Source organism: Mustela erminea, chromosome 16 (assembly GCF_009829155.1).
Source record: "Mustela erminea isolate mMusErm1 chromosome 16, mMusErm1.Pri, whole genome shotgun sequence".
NCBI lineage: Eukaryota > Metazoa > Chordata > Mammalia > Carnivora > Mustelidae > Mustela > Mustela erminea.
The window spans coordinates 84,871,014-84,891,630 of NC_045629.1; the positions used below are offsets into that span (position 1 = coordinate 84,871,014).

At 59.6% G+C, this 20,617-nt stretch overlaps 1 protein-coding gene and 1 long non-coding RNA gene across 2 annotated transcripts; one reads left to right on the top strand and one right to left on the bottom strand.

Moving 5' to 3' along the window:
- Positions 1-408: 408 nt before the first annotated feature.
- SCRT1 (scratch family transcriptional repressor 1) lies at positions 409-7,293 on the bottom strand. The gene is made up of 2 exons (XM_032315765.1): positions 5,861-7,293; positions 409-3,909 (listed from the first exon to the last, which is right to left on the bottom strand). The coding sequence occupies exons 1-2, from the start codon at positions 5,973-5,975 to the stop codon at positions 2,972-2,974; spliced, it is 1,053 nt and encodes a 350-aa protein (XP_032171656.1). The 5' UTR covers positions 5,976-7,293; the 3' UTR covers positions 409-2,971.
- LOC116574865 lies at positions 3,826-19,502 on the top strand. Its single transcript, XR_004279524.1, has 3 exons — positions 3,826-3,904; positions 9,805-9,877; positions 18,554-19,502. It is a non-coding gene; the product is annotated as an uncharacterized LOC116574865 (long non-coding RNA).
- Positions 19,503-20,617: the final 1,115 nt, after the last annotated feature.

Consider the following 20,617-nt stretch of genomic DNA (forward strand, 5'->3'; position numbering starts at 1 on the left):
CATAGGTCTGCATCCCTTCCACACCTACTCGGGGGACTCCAGATCACTTCTGGGCTGGCCTGACTTCAGGCTGGAGACCCTTAGCTCCCTCAGTTCCAGGCACAGAGCCGATTAACCTGCCACGGGACAAATGCCAACTGCTTTTTAGGGGAATTCTCCCACAGCTTGGCCTGTCAAGCTGGCCCTTTTGGGTAGAAGAGAACCCTCTTGCAAAAGGGGACACTGGTGCGCCCTGACAAAGGCAGTGCCCGGCCCTGGGGCCGCATGGGTCGGCTGCCATTCCCAGCACTGTACCTGCACCAGCCTTGCCTCTGGGACCCAGCACGACTGGGCAGCCAACCCCCAGACATCCCAGCGCACCCGTGGCATGGGCCCAGCATTGGATACATCAACCCGACACTCCAAGTTCTATCAAGAGTGGCATTTATTCTCCTCGTGGAGGTGCGGCGCTCCGGGGAGCTGGTGCTATTGTGCTTAGGAAGGAGGTCTGTCCGTCCGTCCGTCTGTCCGGCCGGCCCAGCCCCAAACGGGGGCGGAAGAGGGGCGCGGCCCGAGTAAAAATCCCGGCCTGTTCCGGGTGGGTGGGAGTATGTACAAGGCGGCGGGGCGCAGGCGGGGGGTGGGGGCGGGGCAGGCCGGCGGCCACAACCCCCACCCGAGGGCCCCCGCATCTCGGGCCCTACTCGTAGAATCAGTACAAAATAGGTGCTACCTAAACGTTCCTTCTACCTGAATTCGCTAAGTCGGTTATTGTGCTGCTTAGTTATGGGGGCGGGAGGGGGCCCATGGCTTTCCACGGCGGCGGGGTGTAGGGAGAAGCAGGAGACCCTGGCCGGCCCATGGCCCTCTGGCCTTCTCCTTAGGTAGGTAGACCGGCGTGTGGGGGTAGGGTGGAGCGCCGGTGTGTGCGTGTGCATGCGGGTGTGCCCAGCACAGGAGGGCAGGCCCCAGCCCGGGAGCTGTGTGGACCCCGAGGTGTGGTGCAGAGGGTTTGGGATGCGGGCCCTGCTGTGCTGGGTCCTCAGTCCACTCCTGCAGGGGCTGCTCTGTAGCAGCTTGGTGCCGGTGGGGAGGGGGCTGACCAGGTCATACACTCCAGCGCGCACCTTGTGTCTGGCCTGGGGCTCTGGCCCCATACAGCAGAGCCCAGGGTGGCCAGAAGATGGAAGGACTGAGAGTTGGTATGGGTGGCCTGGTCGTGCTGGGCCTTGGGGCCCTGGGTCTGTGCCACCTGAGCTGAGAACGCCAGGTGCGAGTCAAAGGGAGAGCCCAGTTGCACCCAGCAGTGGCCCCGGGCTGGGGCAGGGAAGAGGTAAGAGGGATGCAGGGTTGGGTCTAGGGATCAGGCCTTTCTCTGCGTATGCAGCCCTCCTGGGCCCACCCAAACCTGACGGACCCCTGTGGCGAACACGCACCCCTGCAGGTCGCTGCACCCCTGGCTGACTCTGCAGCGGGCCTGGCACAGAGTAGGTAGGTGATGGATGACTGAAGGAGGGGTCTTGGGGGCAATCACCCCGCCCCTGCCCCTGGAACTGTTACACCCGCAGGGCTCTGCCGTGGGGGAGTAGGGAGGAGAAGGGGAAGAAAGTCTGCGCGTCCGGCCCCGCGCAATGTCCCTGATCTAGGGGCCTATGGGGTGGATAGGGCAGGGGGATACCTGATTCTCAGTAACTCTAGAGGCGGCGGCAGCTTCGCATGCAGTGCGCATTATTGCTCTATAGTCGGCATCGGACTAACTAAGAGGGAGAGGGAGCGGGCAGCCCCGGGAAGGGACAAGAGGAGGGTTGGGGCTGCATGCAGTGACGTCACAAAGGCGGCGGCCAATGGGGCGGGCCCTTGGGGCGGGGTCGCCGCCGAGGCTTTGGCATAGACGGGCGAAAGTTGGCAACAGAGTGGGGGCGGGGCCTGGGGCTCGAGGGTAGGGCCCAGGTAGGGGCGGGGTTCAGGGGCGGGGAAAGTGATCCCGGACATCCCGAGCCCCCGGCGTCGGCGGGAAGGATGGGGGCCTCAGCGCCCCTTCCCTGACCCGAGTGCAATCCGTTCATAAATAAAACGTACAAATACAGAAAGAAAGAAACCCGACGCATCCGCAACCCCCCCAGGGGGCTTTACCCGCAAAGCGAATACAGAGAGGTGTGTAATGGGCCGTGCCCAGGCCTGCCTGCCGGGCCCCAGGATCCGTCCTCCAACACCGAATGCCCGGGGACGAGGGAGGGGGGCCCCGGGGCAGGGCGGGAGTGGGGTCTGAGGAGGTCGGATAAGTCCATGCGATTCGATATGCGTCATTATTATTCGTTATGAAGGACAGAGCCCGGGAAGCTGGGCTGGAAGAATTCGGATTTGGCCGAGGATGCGAGGCGAGGGGGAGAGCGGCTTGGACTGAGGCCCCAGAAAGAACCCGAGGGAGAGGGGTGCCGCCGTCCGCCTCTCTCCCTGATCCCCAACGCGTGTATCACTCCTGGGGTTCAGCGAAGACTGAGGAGTAGGGACGCCTCTGCAGAAACCCCCCTCCTGCTCCTCTCCCGGTCTGCTCCCTGGACGTCTAGGCCGCAGGCCTGGCCCTTGGAAGGCTTGGGAAAGGGGTGGGGAAGACCTGAGTCTCTGCGACGCGATCCAGGGGCGCAGAGGAGGGAGGAGGGGGTGCTGCCCACCTCACCCCACCCCCGTCTTCAGAGACCTAACTCGGAGATGAGGTTCGGTTCTGGGTCTCCTCGACCCTATTGCTGGGAAAAAGCCTGGGGCACCCTGGAGGGGAAGGGAGGGGGTTCGGGGTGGGTCTCCCCTCAGGACCCTATTGCTTGAAGGGGCCGACAAGGCCCCTGGCGGGCGGGGCGGGGCCGGGCCCCCTCCCTCTATTGCTGTGAGGAGGGGCCCGCCCTCCGGCCCCTCCGCCCGGGAGCTGGCGGAGACTTCCCTGGGGGCCCGTATTGCTGAGAGCCGACCCGGCTGGGCTGGCGGAGGCGCCGCCGCCCTAGGCCTGCACGGGACTGAGCTGCGGCGAAGCGGCGGGCGCCTGGGCCGCGGGGCCGCCCCCGCCAGCGCCGCCCTTGAAGCAAGCCGACTCGTAGTGCTTGTTGAGATAGGACTTGAGCGCGAAGCTCTTCTTGCAGCGCTTGCACTGGAAGTGCTTGAAGGCCGAGTGCGTCTGCATGTGCGCGCGCAGGTTGGAGCGGTCGGCGAAGGCCTTGCCGCAGTGCGCGCAGCCGAAGGGCTTCTCGCCTGTGTGGGAGCGCATGTGGCCTTGCAGCAGCCAGGGCCTCGAGAAGGCCTTGCCGCACACGCCGCACTTGTGGCGCAGGTCGTGCGTGAGCAGGTGCATGGCCATGGCCGGCATGGACACGTACACCTTGCCGCACGTCGGGCACCGCCGCGCCAGCTGACTGTCCAGGCTGCGGTGCGTCTGCTTGTGACGGCTCAGGTTCGACGACGTGGCGTACGTTTTCCCGCACTCGCCGCAAGCGTGCCGGCCCCCTGCGCCGCCAGCCCCAGGCCCCGCGCGCGCCTCCGTGCTCACCCCCGCGCGCGCGCCGCCCCGGCCCCCGGCCCCCGACCCCGCGCCGCGCGCACCCGCCCCGGCCCCGCCTCCGCTGTCGCAGTCGGGAGCTGCCGCGGAGGCCGTGGAGGGAGCCGCGGCGTTGGCGGCCTTACGGCGCGAGCGCCCGTCGGTGATGAAGAAGGCGTCAGCCGCGTAGCCCTCGCTGACCGCCGCGTCGCCGTTGATGTAGCCGCCCGCGGCGGTAGCCAGCTCCGGGCGCGGGGTGGGAGGCGGTGCCGAGCCCGCGGCCGCCGGGCCCAGTTCTCCACGCACGGCCGCAGCGTACATGGGCTCTGGGGACGGCCCTTTGAGCAAGGCCGCCTCGGCATCGCCATCGTAGACGGAGGCGGGCCCCGCGTAGTCGTTGAGGTATCCTGAGGGCCGAGGCGGACGAGCAGACAGAGGGAGGGGGAACCGGGCAGCGGGCGAGACACACACGGGAAGGCGGACGGCGACACGGGGTCCGGGAAGAAGGGAACAAGGAAAAGGACAAAGGAGAAGGGGCCGGGGGGCCGCGGGGCAAGGAGGATGGGGGAGGCAGGCAGGGAAGAGAAGAGACGGCGGATGAGACTGGGCCGGGCCCCGGCTCCGCCCCCGCCGCGCGCCCCGCCCTCGCAGGGGGAGGAAAGAGGCGCATCCTCGGGCGCGGCTGCCCCCCTTCCGCGGAGCCTCAAGGTCAGGGGGGAGGGGCGGCTCTTCCCTCGCCCTTCTTCCTCCACTCTCCTCCCCCTCGGGTTCTCCCCACTTCAGCAGTTTTCCCTGATTATGCAACACACTGCGGACCCGCAGCGCACAAAGCCGGGACCGCCCACCGAGGGACCCCGTCGCTCCTGCCTCGCCGGGTGCCCACCTGCTCTTCCCCTTGGCACCTAGAACTCGTGTCCAGGCTTGATGCCCCCCTCCTTGGTCCCCTAGGCCCCCCCACAAGCGCTGAAGACTTCTCCCTCGGACAGCCCCTCCTACCCCCTCTAGCACCTCCTTCTTCCCTCCCAGGTCGTCTACTACTCACTGGACTCGACCCCCTTCCCGCTCCAGCCCTACCTTCCTCCATCTACACTGCTTCTTTCCTGACTCCGTTAGGTCATCCTGCACCCTTCGGTCCTACCTTGTTCCACATAGCCCTCTTCCCCCAGGCCCTAAGCCCTTGTAGGGGCCTTCCCGAGCCTCAGGACGGATGACAGGGAGTCGCTGTGTTGGAGAGTGCCAGGGCACCCACCAGGGGACACCTTCACTGGGACAAGCCGCAGGCAGGCAACACATTCATGCCAGTAACTGCAGTTGTTCTCAAGGTACAAGATGGATCTCACAACCTCAGAGTCACAAGTGCACACACCACACGATGCAGCCTCTGGCTTCTTCAGGGTTACACTCTGCTTCCCAGCCATCAACCCTGGAGTGTCCTCATAGGGTGGGCTGCACGCTCACTGGCATGCCACCTACTCACACAGGGTCACACATGCAGCCACCCTGGACACACTGTCAGCCAGGGTCGCCAGTCACATGGGTGCACAGCGGCCTCAGAGTCACATGGTCCCATGTAGTGGCACACAGGCAGGCACACACTCATACAGGGTCACACACAAGCAAGCGCACGCAGTCACATGGCCGCACGCAGTCACATGGGCGCACACAGGCGCACACACAGGCTCACACTTGTTTGCCACCCCACACTGCTGGCCCTCCCAGCCCTCCTGCCTGCATGTTAACAGTTGTCCTTGAACTTGGGCACCTTTACACAAAGAGCCTCCCCCTGAGTCCAGCACTTAGGACCTGCCTACTTGGAGCCCTCCTGCCTACATCCTCCTCCCTGGCCCTGGTTGCAGGGGAAATACTGCAGCTCCTCTGCTGGTGCCCTAGTCCTGACAGGTGGCGGCCCCCAGTGGACCCATGCCTACTCCCTGGAACTCACAGCACTCTGTGGCCCTAGCCAAAAAAGAGAGGATGATACTCAGGAAGGCCCAGGTTTCTGGGTGTGGGTCTGCATGCATGGCAGTTCCTGTCATATCAGCAAGTGTCCATACGCATAGCCAGGGTGTGGGTCTATGCGTACCTTCGGGTACTTCCTGTTTCCCACCCTTGCTCCCCACCTTCTCTCCTGCATTGACACCCTCCCTGTCTGGCCTTGGCCTTGTTCTGGCCTGCTTCTGCGTTCCCCTCTCCCACCTTCCTCCACAGTCCAGCTTCAGTCACTGTCTCCTTCTGGTTCTGTTCCCTCAGGTCTATTTCTTGGAGCCCCTGACCCTTCCATCCCCATACTCTGCTCCTCTACCCCTCCCAGCATTGCCCTGGGCCCCTTGCTGTCCCCAGCCTCAGCCCAGCTCGCACCTTTCTCGTGCAGTCGCACTCCGAGGTCGCTGCGGGCGCGCCCGTAGGAGCTCTCGAGGTCCGCCGAGGAGAACGTGTCAAGTTTGACCTTCTTGACCAGGAAGGATCTGGGCATGATTCCTGCGGGGCTCCGGCGCTGCGGGCCTGCAGAGCCGGGGCGCGGGGGGGCTGCGGCCGCGGCGGGGCCCCGTCACCATCCGAGGAGCGGCGGAGGCAGCAAGGGTCCCCACTCTGGCCTTTGGATGCTGCCGCTGGAGTGCGGTCCTCTCTTCCTCCTGCCTTCCTTCCTGCCCTGCGTTTCCTCCTCTGCTCCTCTGAATTCCTCCTCTTTCCTCTTCTCTTCTCTTCTCTTCCTTCTTTCCTTCCTTCTTTTCTTCCTTCCTTCCTTCCTTCTTTCCTTCCCTCCTCTGGTCCCGGCTTCCCAGCCCGCAGTGCCGCCCCTGGACAGGCGGGGGAGGAGGCCGGGGGGTGGGGGGTGGGGAAGGGGGGAGCGGCTCCGTCCCGGGCCCGGAGGCTGCGAGTGGGTGCAGGGCTGGCCCGGCTCCGCGGCCCCCTTCCCCTCCCCCCCACCGCCGCGGCGGAGCTTCAGTCAGCGACCCCCCATGCCCCTGGGGGTGGAGGCGCCGGGCCCGGAGAACGCGGCGGCGGCGGCGGCGGCGAGAGCGCCAGCAGCTTCAGCACCGCGGCCAGCGCCGGCCCGGCCAGCACCTCGGCCAGCGACCGGGCGCGCTCAGCCGCGGCGGGCGGCGAGGGGCGGGCCGCGGGTGCTCGGCCGCCAGGCGGGGGTCCTCGGCGGGGGTCTCTGGGAGGCTTGCTTTATTGTTCTGCTGCCGGAGCGAGCGGCGGCGGCGGCGGCGGCGAGCGGGGGGCGGGGGTCCTCGGGGGGAGGGGTGCGCAGGGAGGGCGGGCCGAGGGAAGGAGAGAGGGAGGGACGGGGGCTCCGGGGGCGGGGCTCAGCGCTCGGACAGCTCCCGGGCCCGGCCTCCTGCGCCCGCGGCAGCCTCTGCCTGCGGCCGGGCCCAGCCTCTGGCTTTTAAAGCCCAGAAGCTGAGGGAGGGGGAGAAGGGGAGGGAGGAGAGGCCGGCGGAAATGGCTGCGCGGGGCCGGGCCCGGCCAGGGTCTCCTGGGAGGGGTCTTGGGGATGCCGCGGCCCCCGCATGTGTGGATTTCCCCCGAGCAGCTTCGAGAATGGAGGCCCAGCGGTCTGCGGCATTGTCGTGCGTGGGGGGAGAGGGGGAAACGGCCCCGGGACTCGCGAGCCCCAGACTTTGGATCTTGTGGGGAGGAACGCAGGGCGGATCCCAGGCTGGTCCAGCCTGCCTGGCTTTCGGGTGCGGAGGCTGGGGATCCTAGGGGCCGGGCGGGGGCGGAGGGAGGCGAAGGAGCGAATGCTGAGGCAGCGAAAGCGCAGTGTGGAAGCGCGGCGCGCGCCCCGTGCCGCAGTGTCTCCCTGCCACTCGGTCACCCGGGCTGACCTCGCGCCCGCTGGAGAGGCCTCCCTCACCGCCTCCCCCCTCCGCCTCTTTCCCCGGGGGCTGAGGTCGAGCGCCGCGGCGACGCAGCGAACGGGCTGTGAAGCGGGAGAGGGGCTGCCATGCCCTTGCTCTAGAAATTCGACTTCGTGGTGTTTTTGCACCCTTCCGCGCGGCTGCAGCTCCCCCCGGCGGCTCCGCAACCAGGCGGATAACCCTTCCCGAGGCCGCCCGCCCGGAGTTTGCAGCCCCCATGACGTCAGCCCCAGCCGCCAATGGCCGGGTGCGGGGGTGTCGGGGGCTCCAGGCCGCACAATGGCCGCGCGCGGGGACATATGTCCTCAATTAGGGCCCGGAGCTGCCATTGTCCCCTCCCTCGCCTGCGCCGGGTGGCTCGGGAGTCCACGCTCGGAGCGCGCCTCCGCGCGACCCGCTGTCACTGAGGACCAAGGTCGCAGGGTGGCTCCGGGGAGTGTCCGGGCGCGGCCGAGCCGGGGGCGCGTGCACGGCGGGGGCGCGCGCGCGCCCGCCGCTACACGCAGTGACCTTGTGCAGGGCGGCGCGGCGGGACCGCGGGCCCCGGCCGGGAGCGCGCGGCGGGCGGGCCGCCCCGGGAGCGCGCGTGCGGGGACGTGCCTGGAGGGCTGAGCGCGGCGCCCCCGCTTCCTCCCGCGGCTCGGCCCCGCAGGCGAGCAAGTGTGGGTGCGAGCGAGCTGGCCCCGCGCGGGGGGCGCGGCGGAGACCACAGGCCCGCTTTGTGGCCCTGGCCGCGGCCGCGGCCGCATATCCATCTTGCGTGGCAGGCGTTCCCGAGGGGCGGGGGCGGGGCGCCGCCGCCCCCTTATCGCGGAGTCGCAGCCGGCGAGGCCCTAAGTGGGGGCGGGGACGGGACCCCCAGCCCGCTCGGCCGAGCCTGTCGTCCCTGCTCGCTCCCAGGAGGGCCCGGGCCGAGGCGCAGCCGGAGGCCCGGGGCCAATTAGCATTTTGATTGCGGGACTGGGGGCCCATCTGGACCGAGGCCTAATTACCGGGCAGACCCTCCGGGCGCGGGCTGGACGTGCCCGGCGCAGTCCCTTCCGCAGCGCCACAGGCCCCCGCCCCAAACTCCTCCCGGGCAAGCCGCCCCTGCCTCCCCTCTGACTTCATCCCTGTCTGCCCCTCCTCTAGACCCAGTCACTTTATCCCTGTGCTCGTGAGTGCCTGTCCCCTTCCCTCATCCTCCCGCTCGGCTGCGCATCCTCTTGTTCACGCCCTCTGTTCGTGCCCCTTCCCCTCTTCCGTCGTTTTTCTGTTCCTCCATCCAACCTCCGTGTCCCTCCATCCCCTGGTTCGCTGTCCGCCTCCCTTTCCCTCTCTCTGTCAAGTTCCCCGCCCCCCTGGCTCCCAACCCTCTTGACGGACAAGTCGTCAGGGCCCAGACACATGTGTCCCACGGCAGGGCGGTCCCGAGGGGACTATGCAGGCGGGCCTTGATCGCGCTCGCTCAGGTGGAGCCCGCAGCCCCACGAGGCGCCTGGCGGGGAGGGGCAGGTGGGCCCAGGCCTCGGCCATCAGTCCGCAGTGGCTGGGTTGCAGAGCACACATGCGGCCCTTCTCAATTACTTGGGCCTCCTGGCTCCGCCTCCTTGCCAGCGCCCCGCCTGCCTCCGCCAGGATCCCAAGGTCGCTGTCTTGGGGTCCAGCTAGGAGGGACTGGGGAAGGAGATAGTGATTCTCATGCTTTTGGAAACTTTCAGCTGACCTCCACCAGAGGCCACCCTGAATCTCTCCCACTGAGGGCTGGAGGCCAGAGGGTGGGGCGGGGGAGGGGGGGCGGGGGGGGGGGCTTTGTTGCAGGGGAGGACAGGGGAAGACAAGGCTGCTTTGGCCTTGTCTGGACCCAGAGAGCTGAGGGTTACTCCAGCCCTCAGGGCATTAGCACCCAGGGTGCTTGGTCTGTCCCCCCTCCCCCCATAGAGCCTCTGGTCCTCAGAGACTCTGTTTCCTTGGCCCAGACTCTTACCCACCTGGGGTGAGGGAATGCAGTGTTGGTTCTGTGTCCCTCTATGTCCCTCTGCTTCCTGGCATGCTACCTCCAGTCCTGCACAGGTCCCCTGCTGCTGGAAGGCCAGGCTTTAAAGGGGAGACTCACTGAGTTATGTCCCCAGCATCTGGCCCCCAGCAGAGCCAAGATCCCTGTGCGTGCTCACTCCTGAACCCTGTGGTCACCTTCTCATCCCCTCCACTCTAGCAGGGCTCCAATCCAGTCTAGCCTAACCCAGAGGGTCCACACCTCCTTCTGGATCCCTCTCCCTGGCTTCCAGGATCCTACTGTAGCTGGGAGCCTCTTTTGGTCTGGCCCCTTGGCCCCCCAACACCCCCCTCCTCAGCCTTCTCTTCAGTAAAATGGGGAAGGGTCGCTTTCCTGAAAACCAGTTGGAGCCCTGGGTGCATAGTGGGCTATCCATGACCGCTCATTCTGTTTCCCAACAGTGAGGTGAGACTTGCCGCTCAGAACAACCACTCCCCACCTGCTCCTAGAGCCCATGGGCAGCCCAGGACACAGGTACCAACCAGAAAGATAGACCAGGTCATAGGTTGGATCATGAGAGCAGGAGGGGGTAGAGCCCAGGCCTGGGAGACGATTGTGAGCTGTAGCCTCTGTCCAGAGGAGATGGGGTTGTGTGGAGTCTGAGGAGCAGCCCGGAGGCCAGTGGAGAGAAGCAGAGCAGTTGGGTGCATCCAGGTTTGGGCTTTTGCCAGGTGAGCTTCTAAAAGGTGCACCAGAGCCCAGGGGATGTGCAAGAGAGAGGTGACAGTGATCGTGGGATCTAAATGGGGTGAGGACATGGCATGGTGGGGGCCTGGGGTGCGGCGGTCAGCGTCTGCAGGACTGAGCTGGGGGCTAGGCGGTGGGGCTAGGAGAAGGGGGTGTCGAGTTGAAATGGCAGAGAAGGGGTGGAGGAGACAGTTCCTGATGGTGACAGGCACGGGGCACAGCGGGCAGAGGACGAGGTCGCTGGCAAGAGGAGGAGGTCAGGACTGAGGGGCAGGAGCTGAAGGGCCGTCAAGGAGCAAGGGCTGGTGTGGGCGGTTGGCGCAGCGGATGGCGCAGCGGATGGCTCACGTCGGCTGGGACTCCTGGAGGGGGGAGTGGGGAAGGGGCCGCAGGCCACAGTGAGGAACAGGGCCGGTGGGGCCCCCCTTCCAGGCCAGGGGGCTGAGGTGGGGAGAGAAAATCAGCCCTCAGAGAAGGCTGGGGGGCAGAAGGAGCGGGTTTCCCACGGGAGAGCAAAGGCCCAACAAGGAAGCTGAGGTTCTTGGTGGGAGGGGTTGCTGGTGAGCAGCTCCAGGCTTGTGAGGAGGATGGCCCGAGGCAAAACAGGTCCCTGCTGGGACAGGCGCTTCGGCCCGGCCCCACCGAGGAGAATGAGGCAACTACAAATGTCTACTCGAAAAAGACTGAGGTGGGGTCCTGGGTGGCTCCGTCGGTTAAGCAGCTGACTTCGGCTTCCGGTATGATCCTGGAGTCGCAGGATCCAGTCCCACATTGGGCTCTCTGCTTGGCAGGGAGTCTGCTTCTCCCACTGACCTCTCTGCCTCTCTCTCAAATACATTTTTTTTTTAAATCCTTAAAAAAAAAAAAAAAAAAAGACAAGGGAAACAAAGAGCAAATACCGAAGCAGCAGAAACATTTGTATGACAACGGGCTGATACTCTGATCATAGAGTAGCTACTGTAACTGAACTCTGCAGAATGGAAATGCTGAGACACCCCACCCTCCACAGGCAACTTACCACACGGTAAACAACCTTACTGGGAAATACAAGCAAATTAAACAAGATGCAAATTTCAGGGTGGGTTTTTGTTTTTGTTTTTACATTTTTATCACAGAAAATATCAGATGTGGGACCCATGGGTGGCTCAGTGGGTTAAGCCTCTGCCTTCGGCTCAGGTCATGGTCTCAGGGTCCCAGGATCGAGCCCCGCATGGGGCTCTCTGCTCAGCGGGGAGCCTGCTTCCTACCCCCCTCCCCCGCCCGCCTGCCTCTCTGCCTACTTGTGATCTCTGTCTGTCAAATAAATAAATGAAATCTTTTAAAAAAGAAAATATCAGATGTGTGCAAAAGTGCCGAAGGTCAGATAAGATGGGCCCACGTATGCCCACCACCACCGTCACCCAAGACCCGCTCACAGGCAATCTGGTTTCCTTTCCGTTCCCATTCCCTCCCCCAAATCCCAGATGTTGTATCACAAAATGCCACTTTTAGTAAGTAAGCAAAGAAAGGCAGGAGAGCGCACAGGGGCCTGGGCGTTGTATGAGGCAGCCCCTGCCTCCTGCCCTGAGCTCACCCAGCTGGAGCTAGGGGCCCCAGGACGTGTGATTAGGCTCTGTCCCCTTCTTGGTTCAGGAAAGATGTCCCCTCAGCGTCCTGAGTCTTACGGACCACTTAGCCACTGCAGAGGCTAGCAGCCCCCAGTGGCCCGGGTCCTCCTTCGTTCCAAGGGATCCACCCGCCTGACCCTGCTCAGACCCTCCAGCCTCATCTCAAGCCTGAGAGAGAATTTCCGTACAGCAAAATGTGTGTTCCATTCAGTTTTAACAAACACAGTTGATCCTGTATTAAGATACGGAATGGACGCCTGGGTGGCTCAGTCGGTTAGGCGTCTGCCCGCCGCTCGGGTCATGCTCCCGGGATCCAGGAACTGAGTCCTTCCTCAGGCTCCCTGCTCAGTGGGAGCCTGCTTCTCCCTCTGCCTGCTGCTCTTCTGCTTGTGCGCTCTCTCACGCTCTCTCTCTCTCTCTCAACAAAATCTTTAAAGAAAAGAAAGAAGCACACAGGACACTTCCATTCCCCTCCAGGACAGTTCTTTGGGGAAAATTTTAAAGGAAACACAAGGGGGGAGGGGGTGCAGGAGTGTGGGCCCCGGGGGAGGGGAGGAAGTGGGAGGAAAGAGAAGGTGACCAGAGGAAGTCAGGGACACCGCAGGGGCGGCTGGGGCAGTGGGCAGTGAGCTGTCGTCCTGCCTGAATTCCCTGGAAATTTGGTGTGGGGCAGTCTGGCAACTTTGCAATGTCCTTTTTTTGGGGTAAGATTTTTTTTTAATTCATTTGTCAGAGAGGGAGAGAGAGAGCACAAGCAGGCAGAGGGAGAAGCAGGCTCCTCACTGAGCCAGGAGCCGCATGTGGGACTCGATCCCTGAACTCTGGGATCACGACCTGAGCCAAAGGCAGACGCTTAACCACTGAGCCCCCCAGGCACCCCACTTTATAATTCCCAATGCCTCCCTGGCCTTCCCCTGGGGTTGCACACTCTCAACATTTGCTCTAGAACACGCAGAAGAGAAGACTAATCAGAAAAAGACCTGGGCGGGGCGCCTGGGTGGCTCAGTGGTTTAAGCCGCTGCCTTCGGCTCAGGTCATGATCTCAGGGTCCTGGGATCGGGTCCCGCATCAGGCTCTCTGCTCGGCAGAGAGCCTGCTTCCCTCTCTCTCTCTCTCTGCCTGCCTCTCCATCTACTTGTGATTTCTCTCTGTCAAATAAATAAATAAAATCTTTAAAAAAAAAAAAAATTGTTCAGCTTTAGAAAAAGACCTGGGCATGACGAGCGCTGCGGCATGGCTTCACGTGGGGCCCTGAGAGGATGGATTGGGAGAACCATGTAGAAATGATGGCCTAGAATCTTCCAGGTTTGATGAAGATCATAAACTTACCAATCCCAAAAGGTCGGGAAACCTCAAGCACAAGCTACGGGAAGGAAATCCTTCCCAGGCCCGCCGTAGCCAAATGATCACGGGAAACAGTAGAAGCAGCCCGCAGGGTTGAGGAGTCAACAGACACGTGTCCAAGGAGCCAAGGTGTGGCCAACACAGATCTCTGCGGGAAACCCCGCCAGCTGGGAGAGGGCAGAGCAGCGCCTCTGGGAGGAAGGGGAGCTGGGAGGAAGACACTGCCACCCAGACTGGACGCCGGGGGGGGGGGGGGGGGGACACCTTTCAAACACACAGCTTAGGTAGACTTTTCAGACATACAGAAGCGGGAAGGGTTCGTCACCAGCTGAGCCGCAGTACAAGCAATCCTAAAGAAAGTCCTCTAGGCAGAAGAAAATGACGCCACGTGCAAATCTAGATCTCCACAAAGAAATGAAATACGTGGAAATTGTAACTAAGAGGTAAACGTGAAAAGTTTGTTTCTTGCTATTTAAAAGATAATCCGCTGATTAAATAGCACTAACAATGTATGTGAGATTTATAAGAGACAAAAACCAGTGCGGAACTGGCGAGCAGCGTCTAGGTGGGAGACGGAAGTACTCGCTGCGGAGGTAAGGGGTGCTGTCACCGGATGTGGGCTGTCATACGTCAAAGATGTCTCTGGAAAGGTAAAGAAATTAAAATAGCACAGATGAGAGCTGACAAGCCAACAAAGAAAATAAGTCATACAAAATTCTCAACAAATCCAAAAGAAGGCAGAAAAAGAGGAAGAGGGAAACAGGAAGAGTTGAGAGCCACAGAGAGCACAGAGCCGGACAGTAGACCCAAGGCCGGCATGTCCCTGATCACATTAGATGTGACCCATCTGAACATCCCAGCTACACGGTGGAGGCCGTTGGGCACAAAAAAGCAGGACCCAGTCCTACTGTCTACAACGAGCCCATCTTACATACGAAAACAGGTTAAAGGAAGAGGGTGGGAGAAGATATTCCACAAAAACACTAAAGGCTGGGGAGGCCGTGCTCCCGTTAGACAAAGCAGATTTCTCAGTAAAGTGCGTTGCCATGGATTGGGAGGGCCATTTCAAAGCAGGGGAGACCCATGGTAACTACTGCGGTCCTGGTTGAGAATGAATGAGACCCTGACACGTGGGCTGAGGACAGTTGGGTGGGTGTCCCTGAAGGTCTCTAATTTCCAGACCCCCTAATCTGGACCAGCGGAAGTGCTGCCTTCAGGTAGGAACTTGCTCTCCCTTGGGAGACCCAGGGACCATTCCCTTTCCTGACCTTGTGTACACCCGTGGGGTCTGTCTCCACTTCCCACCACGAGGGCCTCGAAGGGAAGTCATAGCCTAACCTATGCCTGCACATGCTGTGGGCACAGAGAGAGGGGCACCTGCTGAATCCCCAAGGATCTGTAGTGGGTTAGAGGTTACAGCGCTCTTCAAAATCAGTGTCTGCGAGGGGTGTACGACTAAGCCGTGACATACCTGTCCCTGCGGTGGACCACATGCGTCCAGAAACGAAGGGGCTGAGAATAAGCATGGCTCCCCATCGCCCCACAGTGAGCCCCTGAGGGTCTGGGCTCCGTCCCTGAGGATGACGGCTTCCGCCAGGGACGGTCCCCCTGCGCTGATGGCCACGGCTGCTCCCAGGACGCTCTGGCTCCTTGTGTCCAGGACTGAGAGGCCCGAGGAGGAGCGACCTGACCACCAGGAGGGGGTCTGTGACGATGAGGACGAGGGGTGTGCTGGCTTCTGGCAGCACATGGACAATGTAGCCGCCTCGCCCAAGAGGGTGTTTTCCTGCGCCAAACGCCAAAAACAGGCGGCATTGACTTTGGGACCAGGTGACCAGCAGACATGGAGGACATCGTTGGCAGAAGCTGGAGAAAGGGGACCTGTGTTTGCAGAAAGGTCAGCGAGGTGCTTACCTGCTGTCACCTGGAAGGTAAGAAAACAGTGAACTGGGTTCTTGGCAGGGAGACTTCCAGCAAAGAGGTGGAAGTGCCTGTCGTGTGTTGACTTGTGTCACCTGCAAAAGAATCTACCAGAGTCCTAACCCCCCGTGTTTCAGAATGTGATGCTGTTTGGAATAAGGTCACAGCCGATGTACTTAGGTAAGAGGAGGCCGTCGCCGAGTGGCGCCCATTCAGTGGGTGCTTCTGCTAGGAGAAGCAGCGCGCAAGACGCAAGAGGTCCCGGGAAGACACGGAGATGCAGTAGACGGAGGCCGGCCGAGGGGCGTGAGAGACTGCCGCACCCCCAGCAGCTGCGGGGGGGCCGGAGCAGACTCCCTCAGAGACTCCAGAGGGAGTGGACCCTCCCGACACCTTGATCTGAGACGTGCAGTCCCCAGCGCGGTGCTGTCAGTCTCACCCACCCGGCAGCCCTAGGAGGCCGGCACAGTGGGCTGCTTTTCCCCACGAATGACATCACAAGCGGAAAACAAGCTAAAGAGAGAAGAATTTAGGGAAGACGTTTCCCATCTAGGATTGCTGGGCTGAAAAGTAAAACATTTTTTCATTCCCAGTCTCCCCACCTTGCAAAAGCAACTCAGTGTAAGAAAATGACTTACTTCGCTCAGCACAGTATCAGGGTCAACCAGAGAAAGACGATGATCATATGGTCTCCCTGAGATGAGGAATTCGAGAGGCAGGGCTGGGGTCATGGGGGGCAGGGAGGAAAAAAATGAAACAAGACGGGATCGGGAGGGAGACAGACTCTTCATCTTGCGAAACAAACCAAGGGTTTCTGGGGGTGCGGGGGAGGGATGAGGGCTGGGTGGTGGGCATTGGGGGGCATGTGCTGTGGTGGGTGCTGTGAAGTGTGTAAGCCTGACGATTCACAGACCTGTACCCCTGGGACAAATAATACATTATATGTTAATAAAAATAACTTTTAAAAGATTAAAAACAGAAAGAAACAGGCCCTGAGCAAAGATCAAATCCAGGCACCCCCGTGAAATGTGTTCTCAGTGTGAAGATTAAGTCGAAAGGGAGGCCGGAAGAGAGCACCTGGGTGACTCAGCTGGTGGGACGTCCGACTCTTGATTTCAGCTCCTGGTCTCTGGGTCACGAGATCCAGGCCTGCCTTGGGCTCCGCAGTGGGAGGTCTGCTGTCACTCTCCATCTGCTGCGCCCCCTCCCCGCTTCTCAAAAATAGATAAATAAATAAATATTTTTTAACAAGTGGGGCCATAAGACTTCTCATTCAGACTGCTAAGAGATGTAAAGCAGTATCTTTTTTTCCCCTAAAGATCTTATTTATTTGAGAGAGAGAGAGAGCGCACAAGCAGGATGAGGGACAGAGGGAGAAGCAGATTACTCCTGAGCAGGGAGCCCGATGAGGGACTCGATCCCCGGACCCTGGGGTCATGACCTGAGCCGCAGGCAGATGCTGAACTGACTGAGCCCCCCAGGCGCCCCTGTAAAGCAGCGCCTTATAGATCCTCTCATCTAGGGCTTCTGGGAATCTGATGGACGAGGTCATTCTGTCTCGCAGGTAGAATGAGGTCTGCCTTGAAGAGATCTCTTGGTGTAAATCTTGTTCAATATACTGGATTATAATTTGATACGTAGAAAACCTACATAGTTTTTTTAAATTTAAATTCAGTTAGTCAGGGACACCTGGGTGGCTCAGTCAGTTAAACGTCTGTCTTTGGCTCATGTTATGATCCTGGGGTTCTGGGATCGAGTCCCCCATGGGGCTCCTAGCTCAGTGGGACGCCTGCTTCTCCCTCTGCTGTTCTGTCTCTGTCTCTCTCTGTTTGACAAATAAACAAAATCTTTTAAAAAATAATTTGTTTAAAAAAATAAATTCAGTTAATTAACATACAGTGCATTATTAGTCCTGGAGGTAGAGCTGAGTGATTGACTCATCAGTCTCACGCAACACCCAGTACCGCTGATGTCCGTCGCCCAGTTATCCCATTCCCTCACCCTAAAACTACACAGTGTTTTTTTTTAAGATTTCATTTATTCATTAAACAGAGAGAGAGCACAAGCAGGGAGAGAGGCAGAGGGAGAGGGAGCAGCAGACTCCCCAAGGAGCAGGGAGCCTGACGGGGATTCCATCCGGACCCCGAGATCATGATCTGAGCTAAAGGCAGATGTTTAAACATCTGAGCTCCCTAGGGGCCCCCATAGTTTTTAAAGGAATCCTACTATCTTGGATTACAAGAGACAGAGATTGTTCAAGATGAAAAAGCACCTGTAAGCTTCAAAAATTCTGTCGGCAGAAAGCATTCTGGTCAAGAACGTTGGGCCTTTCCCAAGGAAGGATGACCCAGGACAGAGCCAAGAACCTAGAGAGCCGAGTCCAGAGCCTCCGAGGGCCACCCCTGGAGGACTAGCACCAGGCAACACCAATGGGCCCTCATCCGGGAAGCGTCCCCGCAGGACAGCAGGCTGACTAGCACCTGCACACCCACTGCGTTTCCGAGTTTCCACTGACCGTGAATGCTACACACTTTCCAACTCTTCCTTTTTTAAATTTTTATTTTTTTTATTGTTTTAGAGATTTTATTTATGTATTTGAGAGCGAGAGAGCACTAGAAAGAGAGAACTCGCACAAATAGGGGTCAGAGGCAGAGGGACAAGCAGACTCCCCTGCTGGGCAGGGAGGCTGACCCCTGGCTCAAGGTCAGCCTGACATGGGGCTCGATCCCAGGACCCGAGATCATGATCTGAGCCAGAGGCAGACGCTTAACTGACCGAGCCACCCAGGCAGCCCCATCTCTTCCTTTCTTCAAATAAACGTTTTAGTTTAGAGTGAATTAAGGTCAGCGGAAGAGTTGCAGCTGTAACGCGAAGTCTTCCTGTCAGTCTTCCGTCACCTCCCCCAAGGGCAGCGTGGAGGTCTCTAGGGGCTTCGGTCACAGCCAGGAAGCCGCTCCGGTGTGTGACTCCTGGCTCCACTCCAGGCTTCATCTGGAGTTCACTTTTTTTTAACGGACATTTTCTTTTTTCAGGAACCAGTTCAAGTGACCACAGTGCATTCAGTCTCCTTACTTCCCGTGGTCTGACAATTTCTGCAATTTCTGTCTTTTGTTCTTTCTCATGACCTTGACAGTTTTGAGGAGTCCTGGTCACTTTTGTGGAATGTCCTTCAGCTGGGATTTGTCGGATAGTCTCTGGTGATTAGCCTGGAGTTCTGGGTTTGCGGGGGAGACCTCAGAAGGGACGTGGCCTTTTTTTTTTTTTTTTTTAAGATTTTATTTCTTCCTTTGAGAGATCGAGCACAAGCAGGGGAAGAGGCAGAGGCAGAGGGAGAAGCAGACTCCCCAAGGAGCAGGGAGCCCTGTTGTGGGACTCGATCCCAGGACCTGGAGATCATGAGCTGAGCTTTAGTCAGACACTCAACATGTGAACCCCCCGGGCGCCCCATGATGCGATCTCCGTGCACCACAGCGGACGGACAGTCTGTCCACCTGACTTCGAGCCGGTGATGTTGATCTTCACACTTGCTTGCAGTGGTGTCTGCTGGGGTTTTCTCCTGTAAAGTTACTATGTTTCCTTTCCCATACTCTAGTCTTTGGCTGCAAGTCACCAAATCCAGCCCACGCTCAAGGCTTCCCCCATTTTAATAGAAGTGTCGATGGAAGACATTGTGTCCCTGTCTCATTAATGTACATTGTGTGTGTAGAGAAAGAGAACTTTTCCTTTTTTAGCTCATGGTTCTCTGCACTGAGGCCCCACACAGCTGTCTACATCCAAGGAAGGCTGCCCGAGCAACATCTCTGGACCTGGACCTAACTGAGATAGAAGACCCTGGACCGGAGGTCTGAGCCGGGGACTGTGAGGAGATACTGACAGTCCTGGGAGAGGCCCGCGATGGACTGCGGTGGACTTCCCACATTCATGAGCCTATAAAACTCCTGGTTCTCGTGTCCTCGCTAGACCCTTTCCACACTGACTCGGGGCTTGGACGTGTGACTTGCTTGGCAATGGGACATGAGCACAAGTGATGCACGCAGAGGCTTATGGGATTGGAGCCCACGGGGGCTAGTTCTCTGGGAAAGCAGTAGCAAAACAGTCTCCTGAAAGACGAGATACCACTTGAAAAGAGGCCCTGGAAGATGGGGACCCGCTGGGACATCGGGGCCCAGGTCGAGCCTCCAGCCGACGCGGCCACACGAGCAGCACCAGCTTCAGGTGTGGCCCGGGACGGCCCAGCTGAGCCCAGCCTGCGCCCGAAACCGTGAGCGTCTGCTGCCGTGAGCCTTACGTTTCCAGGGGTTGCTGATGTACCAGTGGAGAATGAAGCTTTTTGTTCTTTGTCCTCAACTTCTGTCCCCACACTCTGCCCTTCCCGCTCAAGTCCCATAGTCCAAAACTAATCATTTCCCCAAACTCCACACTCGTACTATATTGTCCTTACTAATTCCCAACCCTTGTTAGACCAAACCACCGTCCTACTCCATACCTGCATCCAAGCAGCCAGAGAAAACATAAAAGCACACTCACTCATTCTTTAAATTTATGAACACAGGGCCTCTGGGGGGTTCAGTCGGTGAAGTGTCTGCCTTCGGCTCAGGTCATGATCCCCGAGTCCTGGGACCGAGCCCTGAGCTCAGGGCTCCCTGCTCAGTGGGGAGCCTGCTTCTCCCTCTCCCTCTGCTTGTGTGTGCTCTCTCTCTCTGTTAAATAAATTAAAATGCTTAAATTTTTTTTTTAATTTACAACACACATCTAAAACTAGGCTCTGCACACAACCAGAAAGTCTTTTTTTTAAGATTTTATTTTTTTTTAAGATTTTATTTATGTATCTGACAGAGACAGAGAGAGATCACAAGCAGGCAGAGAGGCAGGCAGAGAAAGAGGGGGAAGCAGGCTCCCTGCTGAGCAGAGAACCCGATGTGGGGCTCAATCCCAGGACCCTGAGATCATGACCCGAGCCAAGGGCAGAGGCCACCCAGACGCCCCCAACCAGAAAATCTTAAAACACTTTTTTTATCCGCTCCATCTCCCCTTCTCCGGGCAGAGGTTCCACAACTTGCCTTCCCCCTTCCTTGAAGCTTCCCACCCCACCCCCTCCTGAAGCTAATTATCTTTTTTTTTTTTTTTTTCATTCAAATCAGGGGCTTAGCTACAAGTGTTAGAAAACCCCAAATAACAATAGCTTGCACCAGAAGTTTTTCTCTTTTGAAAAGAGGTGAGCCTGAGCCGTCTGGAGTGGGGGGTGGGCTGCAGGCTTCAAGCTCCTCAGCTCAGTCTTGCCGCTGTCCTCCGCCCCTGCGGGCTACCTCACAGCCCAAGATGGCTGCGTGCGCTCCAGTCATTGTGGGCACGTTCTAGGCCATAGGGGCAAAAAAGGAACTGGCAAAGATAGGCAAACCCCTCCCTTTAAGGACATGTTTGGAGATTTTACGTACTGATTCTTATATCACACTGGCCAGGAATTAGTCTCAAGACCACACATATCTGTCTGTAATGCAGGCAATGCAGTCTTTCTTCTGCGGGACCATATGCCTAGTTAAACATGGGGGGAGGGATTCTTTTTAAGGAACAAGTGGAGGATGGGTAAAGAGATCCTGCTTGCAGTCACAAACTGTTCCCGATCCTTTCCTCTTCTGCCCGGCCCAGAAATTCCTTC

What these genes read in the sequence shown, in the direction of transcription:
- SCRT1 (XM_032315765.1), bottom strand. Translation starts at nt 5,975, where the DNA reads ATGCCCAGATCCTTCCTGGTCAAGAAGGTCAAACTTGACACGTTCTCC. An exon ending in AGTGCGACTGCACGAGAAAG is followed by an intron (nt 3,910 to 5,860) that starts GTGCGAGCTGGG and finishes CTCGGCCCTCAG; the next exon opens with GATACCTCAACGACTACGCG.